Below are 20524 nucleotides of genomic sequence, written 5' to 3'. Positions count from 1 at the left end.
TCGTCAACGTAATCCTTTGCTGCTGATCCTAATGACACTCAAAAAGTGTATCTCTTTGTAATTATAAAATTTGTAGTATATTCTCTTTGTTCAAAAAAGTTTCGAACACAGTTTTGATAACAGGTTTCACTTCAGCTTGTTTGGATAGTTGTTACCAATTGTATCGTATTATATTTTTTCCAGATGATGCCTTGCAGCAAATAGAGGTTTTTGATCAGATGATGGATATTCACTTGATGTAACAGTTTCAGGTGAACATCAAAATTTCTCTCTAAAATTATAAGAACATGCTCAATTGTACAAATCTTTTGAGCGATCACAGAATTTAACTGTAGGTTTCTTCACTTATATCCTCTCATTTAAGTAGGTCTTCCCATTTGCAGTATTGTCCCCCTGCCAATGCACGATAATACCTATCTCTGCAGTAGACTGGCCTTCCATCAGCTGCTTCAGCGGCAGCTTTCGCCAGATCGTCATCCTCCTTGACTTCCAATGGCAATCTTAACAGCTCTTCTTTCCTATAATTACATAATGAAACAACGTAAACTCATGAATCTTCAAACATGTTTCTAAGTTTCGAGAATAGAATACCTGATGCCCAGTTTTGTGCTGTTTTGTGAAGTGGAACTCAATGAGTTTTCTTTTGTTGAGAAAGTTCCCTGAATAAAATCTTGTACTGGTGTTGCGAATATGAATAATGAGACTGCTGCAACTAGTAAAGCCCCTGTTCCTACCAGCGTTTGCTTCAGCATTTTAATGACTGGTTTCACCTACATATTAAAAATTCCTTCAGACTTCTTATGCTCATAATATTGGAAAGACCTGCTTTATGACATTCAGAATATGATGCCAACAATTGCCTAATATTTATGTAACCAGCTGATGTATTTTCTACTATGCTGTTTCACATGGTTTATAGTTATATGATTAGTTAATAACTGGAAGTACAAAAGTCCAATAACATAAAGCAATAGCATCAATTTGTGGTACCTTATATGAGCCGAGCAGCCTATCACGAGCTAGGATCTGCAAGGAATAATCACATCAAATGCCATACGTGCAACATCGTTTTTGATAAGTTTTTCAAGAACTGCTGGTAGTTTTAGTCTTTTGAATCATGTGTCGCCATAATAATGGAACTAAAATTAGCTTCACAATATAGATGTTATTCCATCATGTAGTTTTGCTGTGGGTTCATCTTAAGTAAGAGATAGTAATACTCTTACTTTCTTGTAGTATCTTTTGTTCAAAGTTTCTTGACAAGTTGTAACTAGTGAATTCTATACCAGGAAGAACTAAGTTTATCATTGAAATCTTTGAAGTTACATTTTAAAGATGGACAGAGCTGAACATTGAGTTGCCTAAGTTTTGCTACTCTATTTTCCCTCTTGCTGCTAGCTCTGTAAGCACTTTTGATTCACTTTGCCCGATTCGAAGCTGGCAATATTTTAGCACTGTGGGAATGAGGAGGAGCAGAGGAAGTAAAGAGAAAACAACTTGTAAAATATGTGTGCAAAGGAAAGACAACTAACCTCAGGTGGCTTCACCCACATCTGTCCATCGTACCATCCTGTCTCTTCATAAGGTATAACTGCTGATAAAAGCCTATCTCCAACATAGCTCCATCCCTGTTATGGTCATTGTTGTGAATTAAAATTTTAGAATATTAGAGGAGTAAGTTCTCAAGTTACCTCTCTCCAATTTAGCTCTATCCCTACTATGGTTATTGTTTGAATGTTAGAATATTAGAAGAGTTAAATTTTTAAGTTAGATATTATCCCACTTTGAACCAAGATCACATATGTGTTCTAGTTGGAGCCTTATAAATTGGTGTCTCTTATATTCAACTAAATCATTAAGTCATCAATACATTTCTCTTTAATTTTCTTATTTTCTCACGGACATGATATACAATGGAAACTGATACCTAAAAAATATGGTATTTGCATATTTATTGACACTAAAGGAAATATCATATCTACAATGCATGTTTAATTTGACTAAGGGACATTATCATCTTTCTTGGTTCCATCAAAATGTGAATGTTGCCTTCCAATTTCAATACACAGTAACTTCCTCATGCTCTCTGTTTGGTAATAAAAATTACTGCTAACTGAGAGATTAAATCTCAAGCTTTGTCTCCTGGCAACTACACATCTGTCCACTGTAGAAAGTTTTAGCTTGGCAGTCAGACATGTGTATTGTTCTGGATGTATATAAAATACAAATATGTGCGTCTAGATCTTCAAGCTCAACAAAAAAAAAACGAAGTTATGGAATTAAAGAACTTACCAGATAAATTCTCAGGACAATGAGTGCAACAAGAAAAAGAGTCCCTGTACTTGCAGCCAGGAGAAATCTTAAAGGGTCCTGCAGGATTGTGAAAATTTGAATGTCAATGTATATGAGCAGCTGTTATAAGATATTTTAGTGACTGAGTGGATTCTTTTATTCTATGTTTTGTCTCTTAGATATAAAAAAAGTTAGAAGCTATACTTGTTTACTAAACACGAGTATTCACTTTGGGACTCTTTGAGAGAGAAAGAACTATATGATGATGTTTTTTCTTCATAAGGATTTATATAATTGTCTGTACCTTTGAAGGATTGAAGCTTGCAGCTGCAATAGGTGCTCCCAAAACTGTGAAAGTGACTAACCAAAGTCCCCCAAGACGTAGGAAGAAAGACCCTGGTCCCAATTCTGCCCAAGAGTATAAACCTTCATCTTTCAGAGATGAGTACTCATTCACCTAGTAATTGAGAAGCAAGAATTAATTAGCTAATTATTTAATAACTTATATTTGCTTATAGGTCTCCATATTAAGTCCCTTGTCACAATGAAACTTCAGAAATTGGTACATGTTAGGGGTGGCTACGTTACTGACTGGTTTGATTTCAATAATGCTATAAATTACTGCAATAGCAGCTTACCATATGATAGAATGTCTCACCCGTGCAGGTGTTAAGTTTTGGCCTTCTGGAGGATATCATTTTCTTTCTAGTTTTAAGTTTTACGACGGTGTTAAATATTTTGCACAATCAGGTCACTCCCATGATAAACTATACAAACAGTATAAAAAGTCTTTACACTATTAGTTTAATAACTTAAATCCTGTCTGGATATCCAGGTAAGCTAACCCAGGAATAACTCCTTTTCTTTCTAAAAAAATAAATAACTTCATTAGTTAATAGTCAAGTATTCTGTACAAGTCTGCATGTGCAAAACAGGGAGAAGTATGTGAAAACATATAATGCCTAAAAAATGGGGAAATTGTAGCTTAATTAGAAATCATACGTACCGGCCTTTGTTCAAATGGCACCTCAATTTCCAAGCCAGGGTCCCAACTCTTACCAGGTAATCCACTGGTGCCTCCGTTCATCCCATCTTTCAGGGCTCTGACACTAATATTCCTTCTACATAGAATCGTTGGTTTGTTGGGCAAAATGATCCATGAACCGCAGCTTCTGCCAATGCTATTGTTGACTTGTTTTGGACCAGGAACTATGGAACAATATAAATTTAGCCTCAGCATTTCTGAATTCTCTTGCAATCTGAGAATTCAGAAGAATGGGAGTTCTTTTATTTTTGGAGATTATGCATTATACGTGATGGAAAATGGAGTAAGTGAATGTTTTCTGTTATCTGCCAAAAAATGACGGTCTTTTTTTCTTACTTTCGTCCAATTATAATCAGCCAACTGAGGGCTACTCTTTTGGATTGTGGGTACTCGACCACCAGTTTGAAACGTTGTGGTCCACTCTTGTGGCTCCTACATAGGATTATCTTGAATTATAGATTCTAATGTGAAACATTTTTTGTGGTATAGAAGGTAAGTTCGTGGTTATCTTGTGTTGCAACGTGGAAAGATTGTCTATGCACGCCAGTGTTGCGTTCATTTCTCACTGTTCCACAGGTTTTTTCTCTGATTTGAATTAAGAGGATGTATATTCGCTTTGATTCAAATTGAATTAAGCTAGGTGTTAGCACGAGTAAGACACTTAGCACCCTATTAGACGGAGGAAGAATAGCAATCTAATTTATCCCAACTTGGTTATTTTAATTAGGAAAAATGTACAAATTTGTTAATGTGGGACACTACTAGAAAAAAGCGTTTTTCCGACTACCATTTCCTACTACAAATTGTCAGTCACAATTTTCCAACTAATGTAGTCGGAAAATTTATATTTGTATTTATATTTATTTTTTAGAATTTTGCTGACTACGTTTTCGACTACTAGTATCGTCAAGTTTCGCGGAATTTTTCGCGCATATACTTTTCCGACTATTGCAGTCGGAACATAACATATAAACAATTTTCGACTACAGTAGTAAAAATTTTTTAAAATAAAATTAATTAAATAATAATTTGTTTCCGACTATAGTAGTCGGAACTTAGTCAGATATTATTTAGCGACTACTGTAGTCGGATAACTTAGTTATTTTGGGCCGAAATCCTTATTTTTCTAATTATCTTTTCCTTTCCCACACTCTCTCTTCTCTCTCACAGCTCACGTCCCTTCTCTCTTCCAACGGCGTCTTCAGTGGTTGTGACCGGCGCCGCCGACAACGACGACGACTCAGGTGTGTCTCTCTGTGTCAATTTATACTCTTTTACCATTATACAACCTACTATTTTCGTTTTCTAGAAAGTAATGCTCCAAACTACACATTGACCGCGTTGTATTTTTCCCTCTTTGATGAAATTAGTACTTATTAGTTTTTATCTTTTCCACAAGAATAACTTAGTAGTCTTTGTGTATGGTGTTGGTATTTATCTTAGTTCTTGTAATTTAGTCAATTTAGTAGTCTTCTGTGAACTTTGCGGCTGGCTATGGGCTGTGTGTTTAGTATTTCTCTAAATATTTTATGTACTTTGCGATTGGCTATTATCAAAGTTGTGTATAACACGCAACTTTGATAGTACAAAAGAAACTATGGGCCATAAGACTTGAATAAACTCGAGGCATGACTTACAGTTGTAATCACAATCATTAACCCACACCACTCTATAGGTTGAATTGAAATCTACTCTTGACAAAGATAAGTTTCTGAACCAATGACACACAAATCGTTCCAGCATAGTTGTCCATGTGAAGGCTAAACTTGTATAGATGCAGGTTGCCCACCTTATTTGATACCCAAACCTGAAGATGTTGGTATTGTACATGTAATGAATATCTCCCTCATGTATAATAGATGCATGATGTACGTGGGAGATATTCATTACATGAGGAGTTTCATGTGAATGTGGAGTTTCATGTGACAATTGTGTATGGTTTACATACGGTAAGTAACATGAAAACATTATAGACTGAATCTATGCCTTGAATGTGGAGTTTCATGTGACAATTGTGTATGGTTTACATACGGTAAGTAACAGGAAAACATTATAGACTGAATTGAGATCAATTGCAAGTATGCAGCAATATGGGTATTCGTCAGTCGGTACGGTACGATAGTTAGTCATTTCAGTCCGTTATTTTCAGTATTCGATTTCTTAAAATGCTATACAAAATACCATACCTAATTACATTCAATATGATTTGGATTTTCTCATTTCGGTTTCGGTTTATTCGGTCTGATAATTTTAGTTTATTTGGCTTGAATATTATCTAGTGCATAAAGTCATAGATTGTAATATTCTTAATTAAAGTAATTAATGAAAACGTTCTAAGCTAACATGACTGTTGACAAAATCTTTGTCAAAAGCCATCAAGTATCAGCTAAGAGAAAAAAGGTACATAAAGGAATACATTTGATCATCAGAATTGTCATCTTATTTGCTTGGAGTTAATTGTTAAAATTAGAGAATACAACAACGATTAATCTTACATATGCAACAACAATACAAGAATAATGGAGTAAAAAATACCCTAAAACCGTTGAAACATTACGTTAAACTTCTTGGAAACCTAGAGTGTAAAAATTAGAATCTGCATCCTACCTTGTTCCTTCATTTTCCTAAAGAAGTACATGGGCTTTACTGCCAACCTCAACATGAATGCCACAGAAAAGTATTGTGTAACTTAGTATGTTAATAAATAATATCTGTAATGCGAATTTAGTATATATTTCGGTATTATTTTTTTAATACCAAATACCATACCTAATATCAAATTATTTTTAAAACTTAAACCAAATACCAAAATATCGAATACCATATACCAAAATTTTTGATTTCGGTACGGTAGTTCGATATTTATCATATTATGCACGGCCCTATGCAACAAGGAGCTTGGATCATAGTGGGTGATTTTAATGCCATTAAACATCTTGATGACACACTAAATGGGAACCTAGTTCAGGAGTTTGAGGTAGCTGACTTTCATAAATTTTTGGTGGACACTAATACGGCAAAACTAAAGACAACTGGGAGGAGGTACACCTGGATTAATAATCACACACATAGCAAAATCGATTAGGTATTGGTAAATAGTGACTGGATCAACAGATGGACACATTTGGAAGCTATTGCTCTTGATTCGGGATTTTCATATCACATACTGTTAGCTGTTGAATTTACAAATATCCCTATAAAGGGTACCAGACCATTTTGGATTTTTAACCATTTGGTTCAACATCCCAATTTCCTATCTCATGTGGGCACTAATAGAACAATGGAAGGTATAAATAGGGAATGCAAGGTATCTGGACTAAATTGCAAAAGGTGAACACAAGGATTGAAATTGAACTCTAAGGAGTATTCAAAGATTGATGAAAAGGTGGAGAAATATAGGAACTCTTGGCTGACCTTCAAGTTCAAACAAGAGATCCAAATGAACATGTGGCACTAGCTGAGCGGGAAAGGAAGTGAAACTGCAGCTAGAAAAACGGAAATCAATATATGAGAGCATCCTCAAGCAGAAATCAAGAGCTAAATGGCTACATCTAGGGGACTCCAACAATGCATATTTCCTTTTTTGTATGAAGCACAGGGTGGCTCAGAATCAGATAAGAAGACTGATTACACTACATGGTAACATTGCACATCCAGAAAGAGATGTAAAGGTAGAAATTATTAAGTTCTACCAGAATCTGTTAGGCTCTGCTACTGCATGCTTGCCTACTGTTCAATTGGATATTTTTCAGGAAGGGCATAAACTTAGTAGAGATCAACAACTGCAGTTAATCTTACCTATAAATACTGAGGAAATATTTAATGCCTTGATGATCATTGATGAGCAGAAGGCCCCCCGTCACGATGACTTTAATGCACACCTCTTTAAAGAAACCTGAAAGATTATTGGAGAAGAAATTTTTGAGACAGTTGTTGAGTTTCTCAAGACAGGAAACATGCACAGCCCCATCAATTGCACTTCAGTGACTCTCATTCCTAAAGTAAGGAACCCCGTTAATATGAAAGAGTTTAGGCATATCTCTTGCTGCTCTGTGCTATAAAAAATTATATTCAAGGTGAGTACTAAGAGAATGCAATTCATTATGCCTAATTTAGTTGACAACAATCAAGCTGTATTTGTTCTATACAAAATTATATCCAAGGTGAGTAATAAGAGAATGCAATTCATTATGCCTAATTTAGTTGACAACAGTCAAGCTGTATTTATGCCAAGAAGAGTTATTACAGATAATATCATCTTGGGACATTAACTTGCCAAAGCTTATGGTAGGAAAGAGATATCTCTCAAATGTATGCTTAAAATTGATATGCAAAAGGCATATGATTATGTAGAATGGGACTTCATTGAGAAAGTACTACAAGGTCTGCACTTTCCAACAAAGTTTATAAGTTGGATAATGACCTGCCTGAAAATAATGTCCTATTCAATCAATATAAATGGCAAACCTAGTAGACCATTTGCAGCAAAGAGTGGATTTAGACAGGGGATCCAATATCCCCCTATTTATTTGTGCTTGTGATGGAGAACTTGAGCAGACTACTCAAAAACATGATCAACAATCCAACATTTAAGTTTCACCCTAAGTGTGCTAAAATTAAGATTGCTCAGTGGTAAAGGGTGAAAAATACATATTTTGAGTATATTTGTGTAATATTTCTTGTGTGAGTTGCGGGAATTTACACCGCTTTTGAAGAAAAAATAAGCTCAGTATGTGTTTCTCATGTGTAGGAACGAACTTGTGCGGAGAAGGATCAAATAGGAGAAAAAATAGCAAAAAACAAATTTAAAGAGAGAAATCTGGGACCGCGAATCGAGGCTTGCTTCTCCAGACTGGGACTGGAGCAGAAGAAATCAGCTTCTCCAATCCGAATTAGGAGAGGCCAAATTCGCCCCAACTCAACCCTAAACCATATAAATATGAGAGTTAGCTACTTTTTGAAGGGAAAGAAGCCTTTGAGGAGGCAAGAACACACTTGGAGCAGGGAGAAGAATTCAACTTCACGTTTTTTCCTCTTTCTTCCAATTTTCTATTATTGGTTATGAATTTTAGTATTGTAGTTTTACATACTATTATGAATAGCTAATTTATTATCTTGGGTTTTGATGGAACCTTTTGTAGGATAAATTCTTATTATGTTTTTATATAATAGAGTCGTTGGATTTCTCTACTTGTTCAACTACGTGTTTATTGATGTTGATTGAAGGGACATCAATTGACTGTGCCTATTTAGTGTGTATTGCTTAAGAAAGGGTACGCATTTAGGTAACCGTTGGACAACATCACTCCTAACGTATTTAAAAAATCAATACGGAGGGTTTATAGGCGGGATTAAAAATAATGAAACTTTGGTGCGATCGTAGTGAGCGGCGAATTAATGCGAGCTAGCGTAGTTCGAGAGAATATGCTGAGGAAATTGTGGTAATTTTGAAAGAGAATTACGATACCCGAAGTACTCACGATCGGAAGAGAATAGTTAGGCGATATTATAGGAGATGTAGCGAGAAGGATTCCGATAATTAGGAAAATCATAACCCTAAGCTTCCTTAATTCACTTATTTAATTTATTATCTAATTAGTTAGATATAAGAATCTTTATATTTATAACTTAGAAATTATTCGAGCTTGTCTTCTTAGTGATAGTAAACAGTTGTAGCTAAATCTTAATTCTCTGTGGAATTCAACTCCGGATTCTTAGGCCGGATTATATTTGTAGCGACCGCTTATCCTTTTAAGGACTAGAGTTGGGCGTGATCAAATTTTGGCGTGGTTGCCGGGGAACTAACAGTGTAGCTGTAGGTGTACATATTGCTAGGTTTCAAGTTTGAACTTTTATTTTATTTTCAAGTATTTCCTCTGCTTCAATTTAGATGGGGTAGTTTGACTCGGCACGAAGTTTAAGAGAAAAAAAAACTTTTGAAATTTGTGGTCTTAAAAACTTAAGGGATAAATTTTTGTGGGCCATGACATTTGTATGGTTATAAAAGCTTCTCATTAAGGGTAAAATGAAGAGTTTAAAGTTAAATTATTTCCAAATTTAGAAATGTGTCATTCATTTTAGAACAGACTAAAAGGGAAAATACCTCATCTTATTTGAAGCAGAGGGAGTATTTGATTTTTTTTAAAAAAAAATTGGTTTTACTTGTTGATTTGAGAAATATGGCATCTTGAAATTATGGAAATTTCGTTGTTGGTAATTCTACTATTGATCTTACTTGTGCTTATTGTTGAGGAAGCCACTTGTGGCAATATTGTCAAAATATTTCTTAGAGTGAGTTATGTGCACCAACTAAATCTTATGTGAGATGTATGTGATGTGTGTGGTGGTCAAGATGGTCACTTTTATGGTTGTGCTTGTGTTTCTTATCCTTCCCAAACCCGTATTATAATGGTTTTACTTTTTCTTATGAAGTTAACAGGAACAAAGAACTAGGGGAAGCTGACCTAAAGGAGATCAAGGATATGTTAAAGTGCCTCATGGAATAAAATAATGAGAAACACTTGCATATTCAAAGGCAAGAGGCAACTATTCGCAACTTAGAGGCCCAAGTAGCTCAATTAGTTGAAGCATTTAATGCTCAACAAGCTAATATTGTGGATAGTAACCAAAACGAGTATGCATTAGATGCAGAAATTAAGGTGCTAATGGAGAAAGTTAGAGTAGAAATAGAAAACCAACAATCTATCCAACTAGAATTTTAGGATACCGACGTCGTAGAAGAGATACTAGAGTCAACCAAGGACATTGAGGATACATATTTAGTTGACTCTAGTGTCATTGGTGTTGAGGATGTTGACAGTCCCAAAGTTTATGTATTTGAGCGCATTGGTCCTCACTCCAAGCATTTTTCCATATTGTGTTTAGATGATGATATGTAAATAGAGTCATTCGAGCCAATTAAGGGGGTCAAGAAATGAGGAACAAGGTGCCTACATTCTGGAATTCTTCTTGCCAGAAAGTCAGGAGTACACACCTCATCTAAAGGCCAAGAAGTATAGAATACTACATTATTTCCTTGGGCCAGTCAAATTTGTTTCATCGCCTCAGGAGCATAATCATAAGCTTGAATCAAAATTAGGGGTTCAATTCATAAGCTCGAGGTGGAGGAAGAAAGTAATTAACATTGTGCCGCGACATTAAATCGGGTGCTTATGGGGAGACAACCCAACTTTAATGCTTTCTTTTAATTTTAATTTTAATTTTTTTTATAGTACTATTTTTGTAGTGTTGTTTTTGATTTTCTATGAGAATGGAAAGCAAAGCCATTGAAAGGATGCAAAACTAAGCTAGATGATTGGACTTAAGTGTGGGGTTCCCGCACAAAACAAAAGTCTCGGAGAAGTCTGAGTACTCCAAGAGCTGCTAATGCTTCGGCCTTTGGCCGATTAGGGAGTTTTTTTTACCCTTTTGTATTTATGGGTGTGCATTGGGGACAATGCACAATTTTAAGTGTGAGGTGAAGAGACCGTTTGGGTGATTTTTTATGCTATTTTAGTTGTGCTATTTTATGTGTTCTGAAAATAAATCAAAAATAAAAAAGATAATTAGGTAGAAATAAGCCCTCTTAGTTTTTCTTATGGCCAAGGTTCTTTTCTAAGGAATGACTCTTTAAACCGAATAGTCATTTTTTAGGTAGAATTTTCAAAAAGTTTTGGACTTTTTCGACGATGGACTTCCTAGACAGTTCTTTTGAGGGTTTAAAGTCCAAAAAAAATACAAAAATAAAATCTTTTTCTTTTTGAATTGATAATTAAATGAAGAGAACTTGAGTATCTATGCTTTTTGACATATTTTATATCGGGTCTTAGAGGTGGAACATTTGCACTAAGTACTTTCTTCATGATATTTGTAATTATATGCCTTGAGAATATATGTGACTTTATTTTGACATCGAGGCTCATCTTTTGACTCTTCTGACTAATTTATGTGTGCTTAAATTTTGTGATGACTGTGCTAGTTGCTTTAGCTTTAGAGTCGGGTCAGAGTCGTTCTGAGTGAGTCACGTACATTGTATGAGGTGAAATTTTAGTATACTCTGTGCCATCCTTACTAGTCTAGAACTTCCCCGTGTGTGAGTCAAAGTGAAATGATTAAGTCTTGTGAGTTTGTGAAGCGATATAGGCTTTCTTTGATTGATAATTTTAGCTTATTTGTTTACCAGTGCTAATATTATCCATAGTCACCCCTTTTGAGCTTGTAGACCTTTTCTTTGGCAACCACATTACAAGCCAAATCCCCTTTGTTATTAATCAAATCTTGTTGAACTTTTACCTCCAAAAGCACTTAAGTAGCTAGAATAATAAAGAAAGAGATTGAGTAGCTTTTGAGTGGAACCATAGAAAGGACGACAAGGTGAACTTGTGTATAAAAACAATACTAACCGAAAATACCAAATTAAGGAGAGTGAAAAAAAATAAAAAATGAATAACACCACCGGTATCTTTGTCTGGGCTAGTAAGTATTTATATGTTGACGTGCTTAATGAAGAAGGGCCTAAATGTGTATGGTTTCATGGCAAGACATTGAATTGGTCATGACAAGAAGGTATTTGGAAATGAAGTGTAGTGTATTTAAAGTGATTAGGAGGGTTAGTCACTATTCTCAAATATATATTATCCTTCCTTTAGCTTACATTACAACCTATAAAGTCCTACTTGATCCTACGCATTGCGAGCTTAAATTAGTAAAGACTTACACTACGGGCAAGCCTATGGTACTAGCTTTGGTAGCATAAGAATTTTTTTGTGAGAGTGAGCAAATTGTTTCGATTGAAGAGTCCTTAAAATATATTTTAACTTATATTGAGTGTGTGGACTACTTTCTATATGGTTTTTTGGTGTGGGCACATGAATTGCAAAGGATTCGTAGAGACTTTGATTTTTGAGTTGGCACAAGGAGCGAGCCATAGTGTGGAATGTGCTGGAGTCAAGTTTTGAGGCGAGGATGTTAGAAAAACCCACACGAATATTTTAAATAATCTTGACATGAGTTTAAAACTTGAGAAAAGATATGAAGAGTGCATATGTTGGGTTCTAAGTGTTGATATAAACCAGTGTCATTGGTGTGATGCTTGAGTTTGCTTTGAAAGGTATTTTTTGCCTATGTGCTTAATTTGAAATTGCTCGAGGACGAGCAAGAGTTTAAGTATGGAGTGGTGATAAAGGGTGAAAAGTGCATGTTTTGATTATATTTGTGTATTATTTCTTGTGTGAGTTGTGGGAGTTCACACTGCTTTTGAAGTAAAAATAAGCTCATTACGTATTTCTTATGTGTAGGAACGAACTTGCAAGGAGAAGGATCAAATAGGAAAACAAATTGGCAAAAAAAAGCTGAAGAGAGAAATCTGGGTTCGCTTCGCCAGACCGGGACCACATCAGAAGAAATCAGCTTCTCCAATCCGAATTAGGAGAAGCCAAATTCGCCCAACTCAACACTAAACCATATAAATATGAGAGTTAGCCACTATTATGATAGCTAATTTATTATCTCGGATTTTGATGGAACCTTTTGTATAATAAAACTCTTGTTATGTTTTTATATAATTGAGCCATTGAATTTCTCTACTTGTCCAACTACATATTTATTGTTGTTGATTGAAGGGTCATTAATTGACTGTGCCTATTTAGTGTGTATTGCTTAAGAAAGGGTATGTATTTAGGTAGCCGTTGAACAACATCACTCCTAAAGTACTTGACAAATTAATACGGAGAGTTTAAATATGGGATTAGAAATAACGAAACCTTGATGCTATCATAGTGAGCGGCGAATTAATGCCAGCTAGCGTAGTTAGAGAATACGTCTAGAAAATTGTGGTGGTTTCTTGAAAGAGAATTACGACACCCGAAGTACTCACGATCGGTAGATAATATTTAGACGATATTATAGGAGACTTAGCGAAAATAGTTCCGATAATTGGAAAAATCATAACCCTAGGCTTCCTTAATCTTATCTCCAATCCTAAGTATCTTTAGCTGTTAATTCACTCCTTTAATTTGTTAGCTAATTAGTTAGACATAAGAATATTTATATTTATAACTTAGAAATTATTCGAGCTTGTCTTCTTAGTGATAGTAAACAGTTGTAGCTAAACTTTAGTTCTCTATGGATTCAACTCCGAATTCTTAGATCAGATTATATTTGCAGCGACCGCTTATCCTTTTTAGGACTAGAGTTAGGCGTGATCACTCAACTTATTTTTGCTGATGACATTATAATATTTTGCAAAAGGTGATAAGATTTCAGTGCAGCTGTTGCTCAATTTCTTTCGGTAGTTTTCTCAGGCCTCTAGACTTATTGCCAATCCTACAAAGAGTTCTGTATACTTTGGAGGTGTTAATCTGTAACGACCCGATCGGTCGTTTTGAGCTCTAGCGCGTCGCTCGGCGGTTTGAGGATTTGGGTAGCTTCACTTCATGTTTTATGACTTGTACACGTAGTCGGAATCGAATTTTGGGAAGTTTAGAGTTGATTTGGATGAAAAATTCTAATCGGAAGCTTTAAGTTGGAAGAATTGACTAAGGTTTGACTTTTGAGTAAACGACCTCAGAATTGGGATTTGAAGGTTCCAATAGGTTCGTATGATGATTTCGGACTTGGGCGTATGTTCGGGTTGAGTATCGGGTCGCCCGGGAGCATTTCGGCGCTTATTGTGAAAAGTTAGCATTTTGAAGGTTTTAGAATTTCCTAAGTTTGGTTTGAGAGTGGACTTTGGTGATATCGATGTCCGTTTGGGGTTTCGAGCATTGGAATAGGTTTTGTCACGACCCAAAATCTGCTAAAGGTCGTGATGGCACCTAACACCGCCGTCAGGCAAGCCAACAGTGATCTAGCAACTCACTTACTTATTTTTGTAATTGTAATAAAAATATTTCCTTAATTAATTCGTATGTAATAGATTCTTCAAAGTAAGTGAAAATATTTACACAACTACAATACGAAACATCGAGTAGAATCCCCCAAAACCCGGTGTCACAAGTACATGAGCATTTGTTTCTAAGGAGTACAATAATAATACAACAATTGTCTCGAATGTAATAAGACAGAATAAAATAATTAGTACAGTGGAGACTCGGTGGACTGCGATGCATAGCCTGGAATGCAGCTCACCTGAAGTCTCCTTAACAGGTGTGCCTACCCGCCAAGGTGATCATCAATAAACCTGTCAGATCCTGCACATTTAGTGCGTTCGTAAATCAACGCGTACTCTGTAAGTATCTAGCCTAACCTCGGATAAGTAGTGACAAGGGGTCGACATCGTCACTTACTAGAGATCCAAATAAATAAAATGATAATTCATAACAGATAGGAAGTGTACAGCTATAGCGAAGTAAATCTGTAATCTCATAATTTTTCAATTTATTTCCTTTAAAGCATAAATTTTCTAAATCTTGTATTCTTCCTTAATAACTCAGAACATGCCAAGTGTCAATACCAAATAAATAAAAAATACCATAAAATATCGGGCATCAGTGGAAAGATTAGCTCGTGAATGTTCGGGCTACTAGCGATATAACACACAATACTGTCGAGGTCGTTCGGTCCGATTCAGAATAACGTGTACACTGCCGAAGGACGTGCGGCATGATCCATAGATGCATCTATATACTGCCGAGGCGTTCGGCCCACTCCACAAGATAAAGGAAGGAAGTTACCGAATTACGAGGCACGTGTTTACAATACAGTACATGAGCACAAAAATGAATTTATTCTTTACCATTTCTCAAATAACTCGCCCACAACTCAAAGTGTTAAGGCTTAGCCTAGTGTACATATATTTACTTCTAAATCAATTTCAATTATAACTTCAATTAATTAATCTAGCAGAATGAGTTCAAGTAATTCAAACAATTCATGATAAGATCCTAAGTCTACCCGGACATAAACATGCTTTAGTTACGTACGGACTCTCGTCACCTCGTGCATACGTAGCACCCACAACTAGTTGCACATAATAATAAATATTACCTAGGGGTAGTTTCCCCCTCACAAGGTTAGACAGGAGACTTACCTCGCTCAGAAGTTCCATAATCGGCTCCAAAGCCTCTCTAACACTTCAAACGGATGCCCGTCGATCCAAAATTAGTCAAACAATGTGCAAACCAATCAAAATATACTCTAATACCCATAATCAATCAATTCAAACAAATTTCCAACTCCGCTCGAAAAATCGATAAGGTCAACCTTCGGGCCCACGTGCCCGGATTCCGAATATTTTCTAATATAACCTTTACCCATAATACCACGAACTCAAATATATTATTTGTTCCTAATTCCATGTCCAATTTCGTGGTCAAAATCCAGAAATACCAAATTCTAGGTTTTCTACCAAAATCCTAAATTTCTAAAAATTTTCATGTTTAAATCCATATACAAACCATGTATTTAACTCATAATGTGAAGAAATCACTTACCCCATAATAGTTGATGAAGATGGCACTCCAAAAGTGCTCCAAAATCGGCTCCCATGGACGAAATGAAGTGAAATTGAGCCAAACTCTCATTTTAAAGAAACACACTGCCTAGCTCGACCTTCGCACATGCGGTCCAACAGCCCCTCCTGTGGATCCGCACATGTGGAAAATCTATCGTAGGTGAGCTTTAACTCAACCCAGCAGCCCCCGTTTTTGCGGCCCAAACAATGCTTCTGCGCTTCCGCTTCTGCGGATAACAAGCGCTTCTGCGCTCACGCACCTGCGTACCAAAGTCTGCTCATGCGGCCCTGTAACGACCCAGCCGATCGTTTTGAGAGTAGTAGCCCTGAACCCCTATTTATTGCTCCCTCTACTTCATTTAGTGGTTATGTAACTTGCCGGGAGGATTTGTTTTTGGTTTCGAGGTGAAATGGGACACATAGTCCCTAAAATGTAAGCTTAAGTCATAAGGATTGACCGTAGTTCGAACTGTGTGAACACGACTCCGGAATGGAGTTTTGACGGTTCTTATAGCTTCGTAGAGTGATTTTGGTCTTAGGAGAGTGTTCGTATGTTGAATTGGAGGTCTGTAGATCATTTTAGAGTTAATTGGCGAAAGTTGAAAATAAGATGATTTTTGGGAAGTTTGACCAGGAGTGGACTTTTTGATATCGGGGTCGGATTCCGATTCTGGAAGTTGGAGTAGTCCGTAATGTCAATTATGACTTGTGTGCAAAATTTGAGGTCAATCGGACTTGATTTGATAGGTTACGACATCGGATGTAGAAGTTTGAAGTTTTAAAGTTCATTAGGCTTGAATCGATGTGCAATTCGTGTATTTAGCGTTGTTTGATGTGATTTAAAGGCTCGACTAAGTCCGTATGATATTTTAGGACTTGTTGGTATGTTTGGTTGAGGTTCCGGGGGCTTCGGATGGATTCCGGATAAAAAAAGAGACTTGGTGCATGTTGAAGCAGGACTTGGTACGGGTCGGGTTACGTAGATGCGAAGATTTGGACTGGTCGCTGTGGAGCGCAGATGCGGAGGATGTTCTGCAGGTGCAGACTCTCACCTGTGCTTGGAGGGTCGCAGAAACGGACGCGGGAGTTTGAGGCTGGTCCGCGGAAGCGGGTTTTGTTACGCAGAAGCGAGGTTATGACCACAGAAGCGGATGGGCAGCTAAGTGGCCTCCACAGATGCGAGGCACGGACCGCAAAAGCGGTGCCGCAAAAGCGGCTAATGTGACCGCAGAAGTGAGAAGCCTGGGCAGTATTTAAAACCGAAGGGCTTCGTGATTTTTTGTCATTTTGGACTTTGGAAACTCGGTCTTGGCGATTTTTGAGAGCATTTTCGAGGGATTTCTTGAGGTAAGTCCCTTGTGCTTATTTTTTATCAATAATCTTGCTTCCCCATTTATTTTCCCTCCTAGTTAGTGTGTATTTAAGGTGGAAATTGGGAGTTGGAGGCTAAGGGTTTGGAAAATTTAATTTGGGGATTTGAGTGGCGACTTGGTGTCGGATTTTGGTAATTTTGGTATGGGTGAACTCGTTATCGAATGGGTGTCCGTAATTTGTGACTTTTACTCGATTCCGAGACGTGGACCCGAGTCGACTTTTTGGGGAGATTTTTTGATTCTTTGCTAAACTCGTAGTCTCACTATTTAAATTAGTTCCTTGTAGTTTTATTCATGAGATGTAATTGCTTTTGGCTAGCTTTGGGCCATTCAGAGTCTAAAAATCGAGAAAAAGGCACCCTTATCAATTGATTGAGTGAGATTTGAGGTAAGTGACTTGTCTAACTTTGTGGGGGGAAATCCCCTTAGGATTTTGTACTGTTGTAACACTTTGTGATATGTGAACGTCGTGTACGCGAGGTGACGAGTGCATACACAGGCTAATTGTAGAAATTTCGGTTCTTGTTGAGTTGTCTTCTTTTAAATTCCTTAACCGAGTTACCTTAGCATATGTAGTGATCATGTTTAGCCTAGTATCGCATGTCTACGTGTCTTAACTCTTACTTGCAAATTTGTACAACATGCTTAGTTGAATTACCTGCTTCCCTTGATTTAAATTATAACTTTAACTGTAAGTTTTCCTGCCATAAATTCATTGTTCTTTTGCTTCCTCGGGAGATCCCCCTGTATTGCATATTTACTTTGGGACTACGAGGCGGTTCCTCGGGAGATTCCTCTGTACTGCATATTTACTTTTGGACTACGAGGCGGTTCCTCAGGAGATCCCCATGTACTGCATATTTACTTTGGGACTACGAGGAGGTTCCTTGGGAGATCCCCCATGTACTGCATATTTACCTTAGGACTACGAGGCATTTACTCGGGAGATCCCCCTGTACTGCATATTTACTTTGGGACTACGAGGCTCTTCCTCGGGAGATCCTTCTGTACTGCATATTTACTTTGGGACTACGAGGCGGTTCCTCGGGAGATTCCCTTGTACTGCATATTTACTTTGGGACTACGAGGCGGTTCCTCGGGAGATCCCCTTGTACTGCATATTTACCTTAGGACTACGAGGCGTTTACTCGGGAGATCCCGTTATCTTGCATATTTTCTTTGGGACTACGAGGCGGTACCTCAGGAGATCCCCCATGTCGTGCATATTTACATTTGGGACTACGAGGCGGTACCTCGAGAGTGCCCCTGTTGTTTACCTCTATTTACTATGCTGATATTTTTTGAAACTTCTTATTGTTTAAATTCTCAGTCATTTCAAAATATTATTATATCTTCTGCCTTAGTTTATGTGAATCTATTTTCTTTTTGGTCCGTTCCAAAAATAATGACCCCTTTCTAAATTTGGAAATAATTTAGCTTAAACTTCCAATTATACCCTTAATGAGAAGCTTTTATAGCCACACAAATACTCTCGACCCTTTTTGACTTGTTTAGGACCACAAATTCTAAAAGTCTTCATTTTTTCTTAAACTTCGTGCCTAGTCAAATAGGTTCACATAAATTGGAACGGAGGGAGTATATTCTGCCTTAATTTTCTTTTAAACTAGTAGGGCCCTGATCTGACCTTGTCACTACTCTACCGAGGTTAGGCTTGGCACTTACTGGGTACTGTTGTAGTTTACTCATACTACATGTCTGCATATCTTTTTGTGCAGATCCAGGTTCTTCCTACAAGACCAGATACCAGTGAGTTGGACCGCACGCGGAGACTTCAAGGTATATCTGTCAGCGTCCGCAGATATCGGAGTCCCCATCTATCCTTACTATGTTGTTTTCCTTATTTTTTTTTTAGACTCTGATGTATAGAGACACTTAGTATTTGCTCTTAGAAGTGTCTAAGTGCTCTTAGACACTTAGTATTTGCTCTTCTGCGACCCTATTGGCCTCTTCTGTGGCTCCGCACCTACGGCCAAAACCTCGCAGGTGCGGTTACACCAGATGTGAGTTGCTTCAGCATTTCTCCCAAGTCCAAACTAGACCCGTTTTCAATCTGATTCGCACTCGAGGCCCCCGGGACCCTGTCTAAACTTACCAACATATCCCAAAGTATAATACGAACTTAATCGAAGCCTTAAACCACATAAAACAACATCAAAATCATGAATCACGCCTCGAATCAAACTTATAAATTTCCAAATTTTCAAATTCTATATATTGTGTCGAAACGTATCAAATCAATCCGGAATGACTTCAAATTTCACACACGAGTCATAAATGACACAAAGAAGCTATTCCATGGCTCGAAATCCCAAACGGACATCGATTACATTAAAATCCACTTCAAGTCAAACTTAAGAATTTCTTAAACTTTTAAAATATCAACCTTCCATAATAAGCGCTGAAATGCTCCCGGGTGATCCGATACTCAACCTGAACAAACGCCCAAGTCTGAAATCATCCTACGAACCTATTGGAACCTTCAAATCCCGATTCCAAGGTCGTTTACTCAAAAATCAAATCTTAGCCAATTCTTCCAACTTAAAGCTTCCGAAATTACAATTTTCTTTCCAAATCAATCCCGAACTTCCCGAAATTTGATTCCGACCATACGCACAAGTCATAATACCTGAGGTGAAGCTACTTAATTTCTCAAACTGCTAAACTACGCACTAGAACACAAAATGACCAGTCGGGTCGTTACAAGTTCGTATCGTGATTTGTGACTTGTTCCTAAAGTTTGGCGTCATTTCGAAATGTTTTGATATGATTCAGACGTGTTCGTCGAAGTTTGAAAGTTGAAAGAAAGATTTTTATCTTCGATTCATGATTTTGATGTTATTTGTGGCGTTTCGAGCCTTTGGATAAGTTTGTATAAGGTATTGGGACTTGTTGGTATATTCGGACGAGATCCCGAGGAGCTCAAGTGAGTTTCGGGGTGGTATCAGATCATTTCTAGGCCATTTTTAATTGTCGATTTTTGGGTACAACAGTGTGCATCACGATTGCAGACATTGGATCGCGTTCGCGAAGAGCAAAATGGGAGAAAGGGGTCTGTGAATCGCGTTCGCAGAGATAGATTCGCGTTCGCGAAGAAGACACTTTTGTTGTACTGGGCTGACTTTGGAAGCTCATATCCTGCAATATATAAGAAATTTTAGATGATCCAAAAAAAGTGTAGTCCATGGTGTCTAATTTTCAGAAAGTCAAACCATTTGTCATTTGGAATTTTGTACAAAAAGTTATGACCATTAAACTAGAGGTTGTCTGGAAGAGTTGGGCAGCTTGTTCTTAGAGATCGCGATTGGTTTTCCGCGATCACGAAGGGCAATTTTGAGTTGAAAA

General features: G+C 37.1%; 1 protein-coding gene and 1 long non-coding RNA gene across 2 annotated transcripts; one reads left to right on the top strand and one right to left on the bottom strand.

The window, feature by feature from the left end:
* Positions 1 to 207: 207 nt before the first annotated feature.
* On the bottom strand, positions 208 to 3729 carry LOC107781222 (protein CONSERVED IN THE GREEN LINEAGE AND DIATOMS 27, chloroplastic). The gene is made up of 7 exons (XM_016601892.2): positions 3299 to 3729; positions 2597 to 2749; positions 2293 to 2370; positions 1533 to 1628; positions 991 to 1026; positions 592 to 770; positions 208 to 518 (listed from the first exon to the last, which is right to left on the bottom strand). The coding sequence occupies exons 1-7, from the start codon at positions 3530 to 3532 to the stop codon at positions 356 to 358; spliced, it is 939 nt and encodes a 312-aa protein (XP_016457378.1). The 5' UTR covers positions 3533 to 3729; the 3' UTR covers positions 208 to 355.
* A 162-nt stretch (positions 3730 to 3891) lies between these two features.
* On the top strand, positions 3892 to 8526 carry LOC142171573 (uncharacterized). The gene is made up of 2 exons (XR_012701290.1): positions 3892 to 4581; positions 8088 to 8526. It is a non-coding gene; the product is annotated as an uncharacterized LOC142171573 (long non-coding RNA).
* The last annotated feature ends 11998 nt before the right edge of the window (positions 8527 to 20524 follow it).

This window comes from Nicotiana tabacum, chromosome 17, assembly GCF_000715075.1.
Source record: "Nicotiana tabacum cultivar K326 chromosome 17, ASM71507v2, whole genome shotgun sequence".
NCBI classification, from domain to species: domain Eukaryota; kingdom Viridiplantae; phylum Streptophyta; class Magnoliopsida; order Solanales; family Solanaceae; genus Nicotiana; species Nicotiana tabacum.
Note: the sequence above shows the minus strand (reverse complement) of the source record. Positions and strands in the feature narration are given on the sequence as shown.

Coding starts and splice junctions, on each gene's coding strand:
- LOC107781222 (XM_016601892.2), bottom strand. CDS start 3,532: ATGCTGAGGCTAAATTTATATTGTTCCATAGTTCCTGGTCCAAAACAA. Junction 1,629..2,292: donor TTGTCCTGAGAATTTATCTG/GTAAGTTCTTTA, acceptor TGACCATAACAG/GGATGGAGCTATGTTGGAGA. Junction 771..990: donor GGCTGCTCGGCTCATATAAG/GTACCACAAATT, acceptor TTTAATATGTAG/GTGAAACCAGTCATTAAAAT.